Source organism: Melospiza georgiana, chromosome Z (genome assembly GCF_028018845.1).
Source record: "Melospiza georgiana isolate bMelGeo1 chromosome Z, bMelGeo1.pri, whole genome shotgun sequence".
NCBI lineage: Eukaryota > Metazoa > Chordata > Aves > Passeriformes > Passerellidae > Melospiza > Melospiza georgiana.
The window spans coordinates 35209973-35224413 of NC_080465.1; the positions used below are offsets into that span (position 1 = coordinate 35209973).

At 36.0% G+C, this 14441-nt stretch overlaps 1 protein-coding gene across 17 annotated transcripts in view; it reads left to right on the forward strand.

Annotated features, from left to right (window-relative positions):
• Positions 1 to 14441, forward strand: part of MPDZ (multiple PDZ domain crumbs cell polarity complex component) — a 93768-nt gene that overhangs the window by 24936 nt on the left and 54391 nt on the right. For 15 of the 17 annotated variants that reach the window (XM_058043240.1, XM_058043239.1, XM_058043244.1 and 12 more), the window contains 8 exons: positions 2456 to 2570; positions 4956 to 5044; positions 6688 to 6883; positions 8179 to 8277; positions 10188 to 10267; positions 10969 to 11115; positions 12334 to 12501; positions 13459 to 13644. In XM_058043240.1, the coding sequence (XP_057899223.1) occupies positions 2456 to 2570; positions 4956 to 5044; positions 6688 to 6883; positions 8179 to 8277; positions 10188 to 10267; positions 10969 to 11115; positions 12334 to 12501; positions 13459 to 13644 (1080 nt within the window). The remainder of the gene's footprint in view (positions 1 to 2455; positions 2571 to 4955; positions 5045 to 6687; positions 6884 to 8178; positions 8278 to 10187; positions 10268 to 10968; positions 11116 to 12333; positions 12502 to 13458; positions 13645 to 14441) is intronic. The other 2 variants (XM_058043245.1, XM_058043255.1) reach the window with 1 other exon arrangement.

A 14441-nucleotide genomic window follows, 5' to 3' on the forward strand; every position in this document is an offset into this window, starting at 1 on the left:
TGATTAACAACTTGTTCTGAGTGGCTTGTAAGGTATGTTATTACATTGGGACAACTGAAGCAATGCAGTCTTTTCTTCAGGACTGAGCTAGTTGAGTCTTTAGCATTTCTCTCTCTGCCTTTTTCCTGTATAATTTCATCTGTTCATCAGAACTTTTCTCCCTGTGCCAAGCAGCACAGAGATGCTAATCCTTTCCTACATCACCTGTCACTGCTCATTTGCTAGATATTTTCTAAAAAAAGTAAGCCAGCTGCTGCCCTTACTCCCCTGCTGATGATTGTACTTTGTATCTTTACTCCTCTACAAGTGTCAGCCACTTAAAAAATGCTGTAAATATTATCATGACTTGTCAGCTCAAAACCTCTACAAAATAGGTAATTTACATGTTTGTAACAAAGTCTGGTTTCATGGGATTCAGAAACAGTACTGTTTTGCCACATATTGCTATGACCAGATACATTTAAATGTAAATATTTCAAGTAAATTAATGAGAGAAGAAAAGGTTTGTTGCTTTTGAGCCTATCCTTAGATAGAATTTTTTGTTTTACTTTTTCCTGTTGTTTTTCTGGACATTTTCTTCAGTTCCAATGTAGATTTGAGTCAAGTCACATATGAAGAGAAGTCCTTGAAATTTATGCATGGATATTATGTTACAATTTAGATGGTGTTACCATCCTTTTGTCTCTGTCCATTGTAGTAATATCTGTGAAAAATTAACATATATTCATCCCTTGTTTTGTGGCTATAAGGCAAAGAAAGTTGATTTTAACATTGAGATTTCTGAGCATCAAAGATAAGAAACAAACTAGTACTTTTGTGTCTTTACAGCTCAGAGATGTAAAATCTTTCTGCATTTTAGATAAAGACATTAATATTTAGCACTAGTATTACTTGTCTGAAATGCATCTCTCAAAATAAAAGCTGAATTTGATAATTTAATCTGTGCATTATTTCTGCAGTATTTGCCTTTTTGAGGTTATATTATGCAATGTTTGAAGATCTATCTGCAGCTGCAGAATATATGTGATTTCTAATACTGACAAAATAGCGAAGGGACACAATTTGAGGTTTTTGCCACCTTCCCAATTTTAATACTTTTCAAAACCTTTTTCCTGCTACTTCTTTCCTGGCAGGAGGCAGGCTATTTTTAAACTGCTCCTGCGTACACAAAGTCACATTCTTGGAAGGAGCACCCCTGTTAGCAGTCATGCAAAACTCATTGATTTGGGTCTGGAGTGAAGATGATGATTCAAACAGCTTGATTTTTAGTTTCTTCCTGTCAGATGTGATGTAGGTGAAGTCTTCATGATGCTCTTAAAACTATTATTGGGACCAGAATGGCTTTGCAAAATGGTCACTTCTTGTCATGTTACCTGCAGATGTGTATCTTGTATAAATTCAGGAGGCTACAGGAATTGGATCTTTTTTCAGTGGCATTACTTGTGGCCTAAATAGTTAATCATCAATGAGAGGGATGATTAATATATTAGCAATTTATATTTTTTCTTGTATTCAATTTGGTTTCTGGGGGGTTGCTTGGATAAAGAGCTAAAGTCAGATTCTGTTGGGAAGTAGCATCTTAGCTCTCCTGAAATCTTTTTTGGCGCATACTTACCTAGTCAAACTGGCTTTAGTTAATATCTGCTTGGTTTCCATATTGGCACTTAAAAAAAAATTAACTGCTATTTGGCATGCAGAAGGGGCAGAATAAAAACTTTTGATACAAACCCCCAATGTTAAAATAGGATTTTAATACATATTCCACTTTCATTAACGACAAGTAATTAAATAGATCCAAAATCCATTGGTACTGAAATTCAGAGAGTTATAGCAGGTATTAATGAAGATTGTAATTATTTAGCTAGCTGGAAATATAATTATGTGCTAAAATGAAATTTTTAAGCCTTTCAAAAGCAAAAAATATAATTGCCGGACTCGTGATAGCTTTTAGCATATTTTAAATTAACAAGTTTTAAAAAGACACCTATAGGTAATGAACAGAAATTTAGACAAGTAAAATAGAAAATACAATTGGTTTTGTTTTTTTTCCTTATTTTTAAAAACACAGCAGTCTAAAGCTAGTTCTGAGGAGGTCCCAGAAAATCGGCAAGCTACATATGCATATACATATATATGTAACTTGCGGTACAAGAAATGAATTGTTCAATTTGGGCAAATTTTGCCAATCATTTTATTAATTAAATAATGATTTGATAGGTTGAAGGTGGTATCCCAGAACAGTGGGGTGAAGGAGGACATGACCTGCCCTGCATTGCTTTACTGTGAGGAATGTTACCTACTCTTGCTTGACAGATGAACAGCAAATAAGAACAGAACCAAATTTCATACTTCCTTTTTTGTGGTTTTATCTAATTTGATGTGTTACTGACATTAAAGAATGTGGTGAATCTTTAAAGAAAAAGAGCTTCCTTTCTAATCCCCCTTTTCTTTTTAGGATGATGCTTCTGTTGATAGCTGTGAGGATGGGGAGAAATTCAATGTTGAACTCACTAAAAACAACCAGGGCTTAGGAATAACTATTGCTGGTTACATTGGAGACAAGACATCAGGTAATTGTTGATTCCTGCACTTTATTATGCAGTCTGTTGCATACTATGGTATATGTGCATCAATGACTTAATTTTGATATACCTTCTCTTAAAAGAACCGTTAACCTTTTAAAATATATTTGAAATTTGAAAAGGAGAAAGAATGGTTTTTATTTTGTAAAAAGGATGTTCAGAATAAAAGCAATTGATATTATTAAAAAATCACACCTCAGTATTTTTAAATCTCTTTTTATCTTCACTTTTGGCTAAACTCGTAGTTGCGTGTTTCTGAAAAGCAATGGTAAAATAGTTTGAGTCCTTTCTGTTAGAAGTAGCCTTCTTACAAGGCAACACAGTAGCATTCTGAGTAGTTTCTAGGGATTGTTATTAATTTTTAAACAATGTACATAATGCTGCTTGCGCATCACAAATTCTTTACTGACTTCTGGATGTAATAAATGTTTCTTCATCTGTGTGCTGTGGCAGACAATACATAAGTTTATTTAAAGAAATAAATGCAGAAATGTTCATGGACAGTTGCTTATTTTTACTTTGTAATTTCCACTACATTTTTCACAAAAATAATCCAGAACTCTCTTAAGCTTTCTTAGGGGAAATTTGGCAAATTGAGTAATGCTAGGAAGGGATGTCTTTTGAATGTGTCATAAAACTTCTCAAAGAGCTGTTGCTTTGATTTGTATGTTGTTTGAAAAATGTATGGATTATGGTACATTCCATATTCTTGGCAGTTCTAGCTATAATTTTTTGGATGAGACATAACTGGACTTCCATGGGACAAGACAGTCAGAGTTCATTAAAGTCCGCTCTTCAGCAGCTTCCAGTTGAATTTCAAAAGACAAATTGAGACGTAGAACATGTATAGATCTGAGAGCACATCTTGACTGATTTAGTGTTTGGGTGTCATTGGTCTTCGGTTTGAAATTACTGTGTTGCATGTACCTATGCTCGAGAATATCCGTGTCTCAGGAACTACTTAGGTAACTCAATTTTGTGGCATAACAGTTGTGGAAGAACTTGGCTGTCAGAGAAGGAGCAATAAAGCTACTGGACAACAAATAACATTTCTGTATTTTTTATAAGTGACAAATAACTTGTCATGTTATCCTACAGCTGTTACAGGATATAAGAATGCTTGGAAGTTAGGAGGACCAGCCATGTAATTATGCACAAAGCCTGGGCAAACAAAAACCCACCCCAACCCCCTGCCCCCCCCCCCCCCCCCCCGCCCCAAAAAAAAAACCCCAAAACCTGACACAAATAGAGAGACTTGTCAATGAGGGGACTTGAATATATATGTAATCTTATTTTTCCTAAGCTGAGTTGAGTCATTAACGCTCCTTCCTTATAGCTTTTGTCATATTGAGGGCCAGTAAAAAGATAGCTTGAGGTCTGCAAAGGGTGTGACAGCTTTCAAAATACATTTTGTAGTGTATTATGTTCACATCAAGCATATTCATTTAACAGAGTAAGAACATTTGTTGAGAAAAAGTAGATGCTGTTAAGATTTCTGATACCAGTGTTACAGGCCTGAGACCATCAGAGTGATTTCATGCCTTTTTATGCTGTTATTTTTCCTGATTTAATGTAAGCTGTGCAAAATGTACATGTAGGAACTCCATATATTTTTATTTTATTGAGCTGTTGAAGTTGTTTCAATGCAAGTGTGTTTTTCTTGAAATGTTTTCTTTTAGTAAAATGTCCCTTCTGTAGGTGTTTTCTATGTATTATTTTCCTTTTGATTCAAAAGTAGTGACTAGTAAGTAACTAAAATGTTTTTGATGGGTGTTTTTTTGTTTAATTTTGTTGTTCTGTTTGAGTTTTTAAGACTTTGTAACCTTTTTATCAAATAGTGATAACGGCAGTTAAAAATTGGTTCAAACGTAAAGTTGTGTTCCTGTTCATTTATAATTTTATCAATATGGCAATTGAAACATGCATTTTTTAAAGCTGTTATTAGGTACATAGAAAATTCAGAAATTACCAGATTAGTGTACTCCAGCTGAATTTTCTGTCCAAATCTGGCAAAAGTCAGAAATATGTTTTTTGTCTATGCTGGTTTCAATGTTTAGATTAAAGGAAGTTAGAATATTTCTTGTTTTGCTTCAAGAATATTTCTTGTTTTGCATCGGGAATTGTGTATTTGGCATTGTAAGGTTTTGAATGAAATCTGAGCCAATGCAGACAGACAATCTGGCTCATTGTTTAAGATGATAATAATATATATGTTTTTCTAAATCATTGCCTTCTTTATGATTCTTTTATTATCTTACTTAGAGATTGTTTTTTCTTTTTTATCCCCTTTTTTGATTGGTGCCTTTAGTTGCATTATTTAAATTGTTTCTAAATAAATCAGTTAATTTAATTTTCCCTGTTTTTTTATCCCAGAACCTTCTGGTATCTTTGTGAAAAGCATTACAAAAGGCAGTGCTGTTGAACATGATGGCAGAATCCATGTGGGAGATCAAATTATAGCTGTAAGTAAAAGCGAGATGAACTGAGATCGCTTGTCTATAAGACTCTGTTTCTTTATGTTGCAAAGAAAAGCTCATGAAGTACTTATTTAAAATACTCAGGATCAGTGTTGCAATTCTGAGTCCTTTCCTGACAGAGTATCTCGCCACAAGTTTTCTGATTGTGATACCTGCATGTAACTTGTAATTCTTAAAAAAAATATTGTATGTGAGACTATATCATTATATATCATCCTTATCAGTATAAGGTTGGTAAGTGTGAAATTTCAGAGTCTGATTCAAGTTGTGCCACTGTTTTCAAAATTATTTTAAGAAGTTGTGTCCATAAGTTTTAGGTGTTCAGAGAAATAAGAACATATTTTCATCCGTAAACTGTTGGTTTTGTGGTGGAAATCAGGTCCTGAATGCAGGGAGTGCATTTTTGTGTCCCTCATATATCTGTCCTTGCATTTGTGTGAAAAGAGCTCTTAAGAACAGATTATGGTCTCTCTCCAGAAGTGCCTGCATGTTTGTTTGTGGAAGTACATATATTTTTTCTAATGATTTACATGCTGAATACAAATGGCTAAAATGGATTATTCCAAAGTTTGTTTTCTTCTTCTACTGCAGCTGCAGAAGGAGAAAACTATTTGAGTAATCCCAGACGCTGAAGCATAAAAGTGTTTTTTAAATATGGTTTAAGTGTGGAGGAAAAATTAAATAGTCACACCTGATTTTTAGTTACTTTAGAAGAATTTCAGAGAGGGACAACAAATGACTAAGGGTCCAGGAGATTTATTCTTCATTTAGGAGGACTTAAAATAATGAAAATTGTGTAGATAGGCAGAAACAAATACAGGAGTCACAGAGCATAGTATTGTAAGAAGTATTTGAGAAATGTAAGGCACTGTGAGGTAGATGTAGAAATAATAGAATATAATGGAGTTTTCAGGGAGAAGAAGAATAAAATATGGTGGATGCTAGCTAGGGGTGATGGGATAGAACTGAGAAATGTCAAAGTTTTGAATTTCAGAAAAAACTCAAGTTAATGAGATAATAAAACAATTTAAAACAGAGGAGGCCAAAATTTTATTCTTTAAACTCTTAAAATGATGAACCAGCAATAATGTCTACTTGTTTGCAACAGTGTTCTGTTTGTAAATTGGGATTCATGGTGTTCATTGGTAGACTTCTCTGTATCTAAGTTTAGCTGACCTCAGAACGACTGCGCTCTGTAGGTCTTTCTGCCCTAGTGGATCAATGTGTGTCTCCTTGTTGTTTCTCCAGAACTCCTAGCCATGGCTGTGTTGTTTATTCACCCAGTATTATCCCTCAGAGGTAGGGATGGCTGAAGTGGTTGAGTGACAGGCTGTACAATATGCCCTGCACAGCACATGCTATACCCTCTCCCACCTTGCAGAGAAGATCTGCCTGGCTGCACCATGGTGGGTGCTCCTCCCCTCTTTGCTGTGGTGCTGGTTGTCACCTAGCTCTGAGCTACTCCAGTGGGTGTGCCTAGCATATCCAATTCCATAAAACTGTATAGGTTTTGTTCTTGCCCCTCCACTTGCTTTTTGCTTAGGCTAACAAATGCTTAGAGCTCACTGCATTGTTTTGCCCTGAACTTTTTCTCTGTGGGTGAGCTGAAAAGCTGCTTGATCCTGCAGGTGGATGGAACAAATCTTCAGGGTTTTACTAACCAGCAAGCAGTTGATGTTTTGCGGCACACGGGACAAACGGTTCGGCTTACTTTGATCAGAAGAGGTCTTAAACAGGAAAATCGTATTCCACCCCAGGAAGACTTCAGTGCTCCTGTTGAGCAGGACTTACTATTTCAAGCAAGGGATAGTACCACAGCCAAAGGTAATTAAAACTGGCTTTGCTGTTAAGTTGGCTTGAAGCATGTTTCTTTTCAATTGCAAACTGTAAGTAAAATGGGCCAGATTCATTCTGGGTAGCCATTACAGATGGTAATGGGTAGCTGCTGTACATGAGGGTGGAATTTTGTCTGCAATGGTTTGATTAATCTTTTAGACACAGTGGTATTATTTGCTACATTTTCAAAGTGACTGTTGAAAGTTCTTTCCTGCATTGCACTTCTAGCTGAATTGCTTCAAGCCTTTGATCCTGCAAATCTTTGAATGGTAAGAAGGCAGCAAATGTTTTATTCATACTCAGGAGTGAGAGCTGCATTCAAAAGCAATCAGAGAAAGGCCCTCCTTGATGGGCATAATCAATCTCATCCCCTTTTACTCTTGCTTGTTACAAGGTAGAGGAATGAGAGGAGTAGCCTGTATTTAGGGGCTGATAGGATATTCACAATGCATGTGTAAAATGTTCAGATGCCAAAGACCAGTAGTAATTTTGATGCTGCTGAGATTAGTGCAGCTTTATCTTACATACTCTGCCCATATTTAAGTATATGTGCCATGTCTTGAAAGTCAGTGTTTGAATGAAAGTTATCTATCTGCACAGGGGCTGGAAGCACAAAATAGCTGCTTGTGTTATAGTTTGATGTCAGTGAAAATATGTCACAAGTAGTCAACAGAGGCTTAATCTCCATCTTGCACAAGATTTTCAAAGAGCCAGTAGTATCTTACCTGTATTTCATCCTCCCACTCCCACCATTAACAAAAGGTATAGGCCAGTGTTCAGGATGCTGTTTCTCCAGCCAACAGGTATTCAAGACATCTGACAGGTCACAACAGACAGAACAGAATTTGGTGGTAAGAGAGGTTTCCTATGTATGAAAAGTGTGCCAGGTATGCAGCTCTCCAAGGCTGAAGCATTTTTGTTTTCAGTGTTAGCTTTCTGAATTCCACAGAGGAAAAAAAAAAGAAATTAATATAAGAATGTTAAAGAATGTTATATTTAGATGTATTTTTAGTCAGTCATAGAAATGCAGGTACTGATGATTTCGGTGGGTTTTTTTGTTGGATGAACTCACTGGAGAAGGCAATGCATTAACAGAAGACAATGTCTTTGAAATGTGATTTTTTTTTTTTGGGCCACACATGCCAGATTCCGTTCGCCAAATACGAGTACTCTGAAGTCCAGTGAAGGAGAGAGTTGGTGTCCCAGAGCATACGTGTGAGCTTGATAAGTATTATGACATATAAAATAGCAAAATAGCTGAAAAGATTTCCTCTTTTTTTCAGATAACAATGAAACAGAACAGAGATCCCCATCACTGCCATGCTGTGCCAGTGTGGTAAATATTGGAGATGACATGAAACAACAGGAAACAGGTTCTCAAGGTTTAACATTTTATTCTGTGAAAATGCCCTTCTGTGCGCTTACACAAAGATCAGGTGTTTTGTGTGTCTTTCCATCTTCTGCAAGCTCTGTAGCTGAGGTAGAACTAGAAAGTCAAAGTAGTCATACATTTAATCATGGGCTCTTAATTGTAAGTTTTGTCGGAACAGGACTACTGTATGTGACTGAAAATAATTATATGCTGAAGATATCACATGAAGCAGTCTGCTTTGGCTACTTGCTCAACCCTCTCCTAGTCTAGTTTTGCGTATTTACTCTTAGTGTAGCCTAGAAAAAAAAAATATTTCTTTCCCATTCCCTGTTATCTTTCCAGTTGTCTGCAGCTGTGCAACCACATTCCAGCACTTCTGCATCTTCTGATAAATTTCCTTTCCCCAAATTCTTGAGCTTACATTTCATTTAGTGTTCTCTGGTAATGTCTAAAATTCAGTCAGTTCTGGTTTACTGATACTCTCCAAATTTTCCCATACTTTTTGTCAAAATTCCTATTTTCTACTGTGTATGTTTTTCCTGCTTGATCTCCTAGACCACTGTTCAGCATTTTTAGAAGTCCTGTGTGATGATATGCTTTTCAGATTTAGACATAACTTGATGGGTCAACTTGTTGTGGAACATTTTTGTGCTTCTGAAGTAAAAGGAGGAACTGAAAAGTTCTGCGATATATATCTTTTCATAACTCATGCTTTCTGATTATCTTGGATAGCTGAAGGAATCTCTTTTTAACTTCTTCCCTTCAAATACTGCTGTATCTTGGCCTTGGGGAAAGTATTGTCCTCTTTGAATACAATGCAACATCTGACTTTATATTTAGTAATGTCTCTGGGCAATGACTAGACTTAAAACACAGTCTGAGGCTCCTAGTCTTTTTCTATTCTTACAAAAATCACTTTGAGAACTTTGTAATGAAGATTCTTCTCCTTGCTTGTGATGAGCATTCACTCTGAAGAGTTTATTTTGATACTTACTGTAGACACAGCCTAGACCATGGACCTTGAGTATGTAGGGTCCTGTTAAACTTGCTATGTTTGCTGGCTGCTGTATCCAAATACTGCTTTTTATTGGTTTCTGCCATAGAGCCTAGACAATGTGCATGAGGAGGAAATGAGCAGAAAGAGAGCATTTCTCTGTTTTTTAAACCTGCAAATAAACCTTCAGTCAAATTAAGATTTGCTGCAGTTTTCTACCTAGCCTGTCACTGTATGACTGTACTTCTCCCGCTTCCTTCCTTTCCAAGTTTGTTACTGTTCTTTAGCTATTAAAATATTTTTTTTTAAAGAAGCAAAGAACTTGGACTTTTTGCATTCTGTTACTGACCTTTAGGGCTTACAGTTTCAGAAAGGTCTTTCACAGTTGCGCTCATGGTTTTAAAAATAATAATAAAAAAAGATCTCCAGATTGTGTTTTTTGGACATTCTCTATAAAATACAGGGTCTGTCCAAAAGGATCAGTGTGCATTTTTAAGTATTTTAGCCATCCTCCTGAAATAATCTGATCAGCACACATGTAGTCTGATTTAACATAGGGCTTGAATACAATGTTTTCGTTTCCTTTGTGTCTGTTATCTTGAAAAATTGCAAATAGTTGACTCAACTCGGAGGCTAGTATGTGTCTTTTTTCCCACCCCCCAAACTATTTGACTGAACTTCATGTCTTTCAAAATACACAGTTAGTTTTTCACGACTAGAATCTTTATATTGCTTTGCAAGTTTTTGCTGTGGTAACCCCAAGCTTGGTGAGACTAAACATGCCAAGTTTTTAGTCATATCTAGGAGAGTTCTGGCATCATGGGAATGATTGTGTCGTTGTGCATGTTCCATATACTTTTATCAGTTGTAGGAGTTGACTAGTCTTTTTAATTTTTTGTTACAATAATCTTAAATATAAATTTTAGATTTCCAGCTAACTAGTACAGAAGAAGCAGCTGCAAAGATAAAATGGCAGAGGATTATGGGTTCGAATTATGAAATAGTGGTAGGTAAATTTTGTTTACTCTTGTTAATTATGCATCTCTTTCATCTGTGCATCTATTATGTTGACAACATATGGATAGAAATATGTTTGTATTGCATTTGTTCCTTCATGTATGAAAATAACACATATGCTCCTTAGTATCTTGAAGATTATTCTAATTATAGACTTTGAATATAGATATGTATTTTTCTGTATTCTATCAAAACCATAGCAGACTTTGATGATTACTGTGCCCCTGACTATTGTTTCACTTATTTTCTAGTTTCAGGAGAATAAATGTGTTTAGAGAAAAAATATTTAATGTGAACTCCAAAGCTCACTTCATTAGCTAGGACTTGAGCCTTCATTCTCATTCTGCATATTGAATAAATGATTTCACGTAATGATCTAAATAATGCATAGAACATATACTGTAGATACAGAAGAAAAGAAGTATCTCATTTTAGGTGATCACATGTCACAGATGTAGTGTCTGCAGAACTATGTATTATTAGATACATTGTTGTCATAAGCAGTTCCCACTTGTGTATTGCAAAGTGGTGATCAACGAGTCACTTTTTACCTGACTTACCATTTTACATGATAGTACTTCTGGTTTCTCACTTCTGGAATTTTGACCTAATTGCATGTAAATTGAAGTGGAAAGTAACAGATCTGGCTGTAAATATGAAAAATGTAACCATTTCTTCATCTTATTTTAGGTGGCTGTGGTTAACAAATTTAGTGAAAGCAGTGGATTAGGGATAAGCCTTGAAGCTACAGTGGGTCATCATTTTATTAGATCTATCTTACCTGAAGGGCCAGTTGGACGAAGTGGCAAGCTGTTCAGTGGAGATGAACTGCTAGAAGTAAGAATAAGTACTGCTTTTTCTTAATCTGCATTTAGTAAGGTTTTTGAGCAGTAAGTTTCTTCTCATAGGCTGTGACCATGGGAGTGATGTATGCCTAACAGCATGCCAGTTAGTGGTTGAGTAGTCACTTCATATGTACTTACATATATTTATGTGAGTACATGTGCTTACATACATTTCTCTGCTGGCAGCTGATTTTTTGATAGTCCAAGGTCTCTTGCATAGTCTGAGCTCAGCTGGCCAGTAAGCACCATGCAGCCACTTGCTCACCTACCCTCCTCACCCCCAGTCCGCTGGGATGAGGAGGAGAATCAAAAGTAAGACCTTGTAAGTTGAGATAACGGCACTTTAATAATTGAAACAAAGTAAAGTATAATAATAATAATAATAATAGTAATATTAGAAATATTAGTAGAAAGAAGAAAAATCTTCAAGTGATGCACAATGGAAGTGTTCACCACCTGCTGACCAATGCCAGACCCTGTCCCTGAGCTCGGATCAGTGCACTTTCCAGTTAACTACCCTGTTATATACTGGGGACATGACGCTCTTGAGTGTGGAATATCCCTTTGGCCAATTTGGGTCACTTATACATTGTGTGTTCCTTCATAGCTTTTTTTCCTTTTTTGTACCTCTTCAGGGGCAGAGCATGAAACATCAAAAACTCCTTGATTCAGCTTAACAGCAGCCAAAACATTGGTGTGTTATCTAATCCAAAACTGAATCCAAAACACACTACTGTGTAACTAGTGAGAATAAATTAACCCTATCCGAGCTGAAACCAAGGCTGTCACCGAAAAAGAATATGTAGTGAAAGTATTAAGATTTAATAGGATTATCCCAACTCAGTGAATGGACTAAATATCTAATTACTTTTCTAAATTATTCTTCTAGAATTAAGATGTGAATTTGGTTTATATTAATGCAAGAAACATGAAAGTTTGTTGTATATGGTGTTTGTAGGGCAGTGTCATGCATTTTAAAAGACCATACATTTATTTCAATATGTATCTTGGTACTGAGAACCAAATTGAGTAGAAATTAATGGTTGGAGGTGTCTATTAGCTTGGGGATTTTTGTTGCTTTTATTTTACTTTTTTTTTTAATGAGGTGATTGGTGAGTTTGGGTTGGCTTGGGGTTTTTTTTACTCATTTTTGTTATTGTGCTTCAAATACACTCTAGTTCTAATCAGTGTGTATTCTTTATTTATTGAGGTGAATGACATCTCTCTGCTCGGAGAAAACCACAAGGATGTGGTCAGTATCTTGAAGGAGCTGCCTATTAAGGTGACAATGGTGTGCTGTCGTCCAGTAGCTCCACCTGTTACTCAACCAGAAATACTAGAGAGTCTAAGCCTGTCTGAAGTTCAGCTCACAGAAAAGGTATTTTGTCTTTAAACAATCACTGAAAAATGACAGTTTCCTTGAGAAAAAAAAGATTAAATTCTTCTATATGATTAGAAATATATTTTAATATTTTTGGAATTGGAGCCAGTCTAATAGGAAACAGCAAATAATGTTTATATGCTATTTTTAGGCCCTCAGAAGATATGAATCCTGGCTGGTCATAGGCAAAATATTGTAGGATGTGGGGCTTTCTCTCTAAGTACTATGCTTCTTGTTCTGTAGGCGAGATATAGGAGTATAGCAAATTGACCTTGGGTTCTTTAGAATCTGAATGTATTTAATCTAGTTTTGAACTTTGCTACCTGGCTTTGCATTGCACGTAGTGGTGTTTGATTTCCTTGACTGACACTTCTGTCACTTGCAAGTGCACAGCTCTGGGCAGCCAGGTGAACTAAACATGTAGGAATGGCCTAGGGTGTAGCATAAAAAGCAATAGCATTTGTATGAAAAGAGAAACAGTTAACTGAGTTCTGAGCAAGGCACCAAATTCAGCTTATAGTTTCTAAACTTCTCTGTGAAACCAAGTGAACAAAAGTCTATGTACATATGTATGTACATATTTGTTTTTACTTTTATTAAATATTCTGGCTACTATCAGTATGATTACATTTAATGAAGGCATATTTTAGACATAATATTTAATAACATATATTTCCCAATATTTGAATGCATATACTAAAAAAGTTTTTTGAAGATTTTTATTTGACAGAATTTTGTAAATATTTTTGTTGTGCGTACTTGCAGCTTGCCTATGAAGGATAATTGAATTTTGTGTGAGGTTTATCAGTGTTTGTTAAATCTCCTGAGTGCTTGCACTTCTTCTGTGTTTAGATATATCACTTAGGTCTTATCTTTTTTTTGTAAATAGGTTTTTGTCTCTAAAGATTCTCAAGTGTTTACATTTTATTGATGAACATTTACTGTTTTTCTCAGGGTCACATAGAACTTGGATTCGTTGGCTCCTCAGACACAGAGGGAACAACTTTGGAAACAGCTGATGAGGGTCAGAGTATGGAAGAGGTGCAAAGCTCATCTCTGGCAATGTGGGAAACAGAAATACAGCACATTGAGCTGGAGAAAGGGAGTATGGGGCTTGGATTTAGCATATTGGACTATCAGGTAATTTCTGCACTTCTTTGGATGCAGGACAAAATACTTTGTATTGTTTGGATCTTGCAGTATGTTCTATGCATTTTAAGGGTCAACATTAATTGAAACCAAGCAATAGAGTAGAACTAATCACAGCTGGTAAGCATTCCAGTAATTATATTACATATTTCTCTCATTGTATTAAGACTACAGTTTCTAATGATAGTAATACTGGTTCAGAAAAACAGATAATCCATTATATTCTAGGGTTTTCAGAAACCTGTCTTCTAGTGACCCAAGGACAACAAATTATGTAGCCAGCGTATTTAGGCATTTAGCCATGTATTTTGCACCTGCAGTGAGGTGTTTAGGGCAAGATCCAATAAAGGACTTAAATGCTTAAAGCAGGATTTACTAAAATCCAGAACTGTAATTCTGAAATCCCTTGCTTAGCTGCTGTCTGTCGGGGACATGCTTAAACATCCCCATTCATTTTGTGTTTGACTTCAGAATTCCTGGATACCTAAAATATGTTTCTTGGTGTGTCCCAGTCAACAGCTCACTGCCTGTCTCTTGCCTTCACTTGGTATGGATGCCAGAACAAATATTCCTCCTGTTCCCAGTTTTCCAGTGGATAATTTTTAATTGAATATCAAGTAATTTCTCCCTGAGGTCAGTGTAGGCTTTTGCTGAGCTGTTCTGTGGTGCCATGGGGATCACATCTCTTTCCAGGTTTCCGCTCGATCTTGTCCATAGAAATGCATTTACATCTGGAGATAACTTCCAGGGGGGAATTATGGCCCCAGGGCACTCTTTACAGTTAAGCT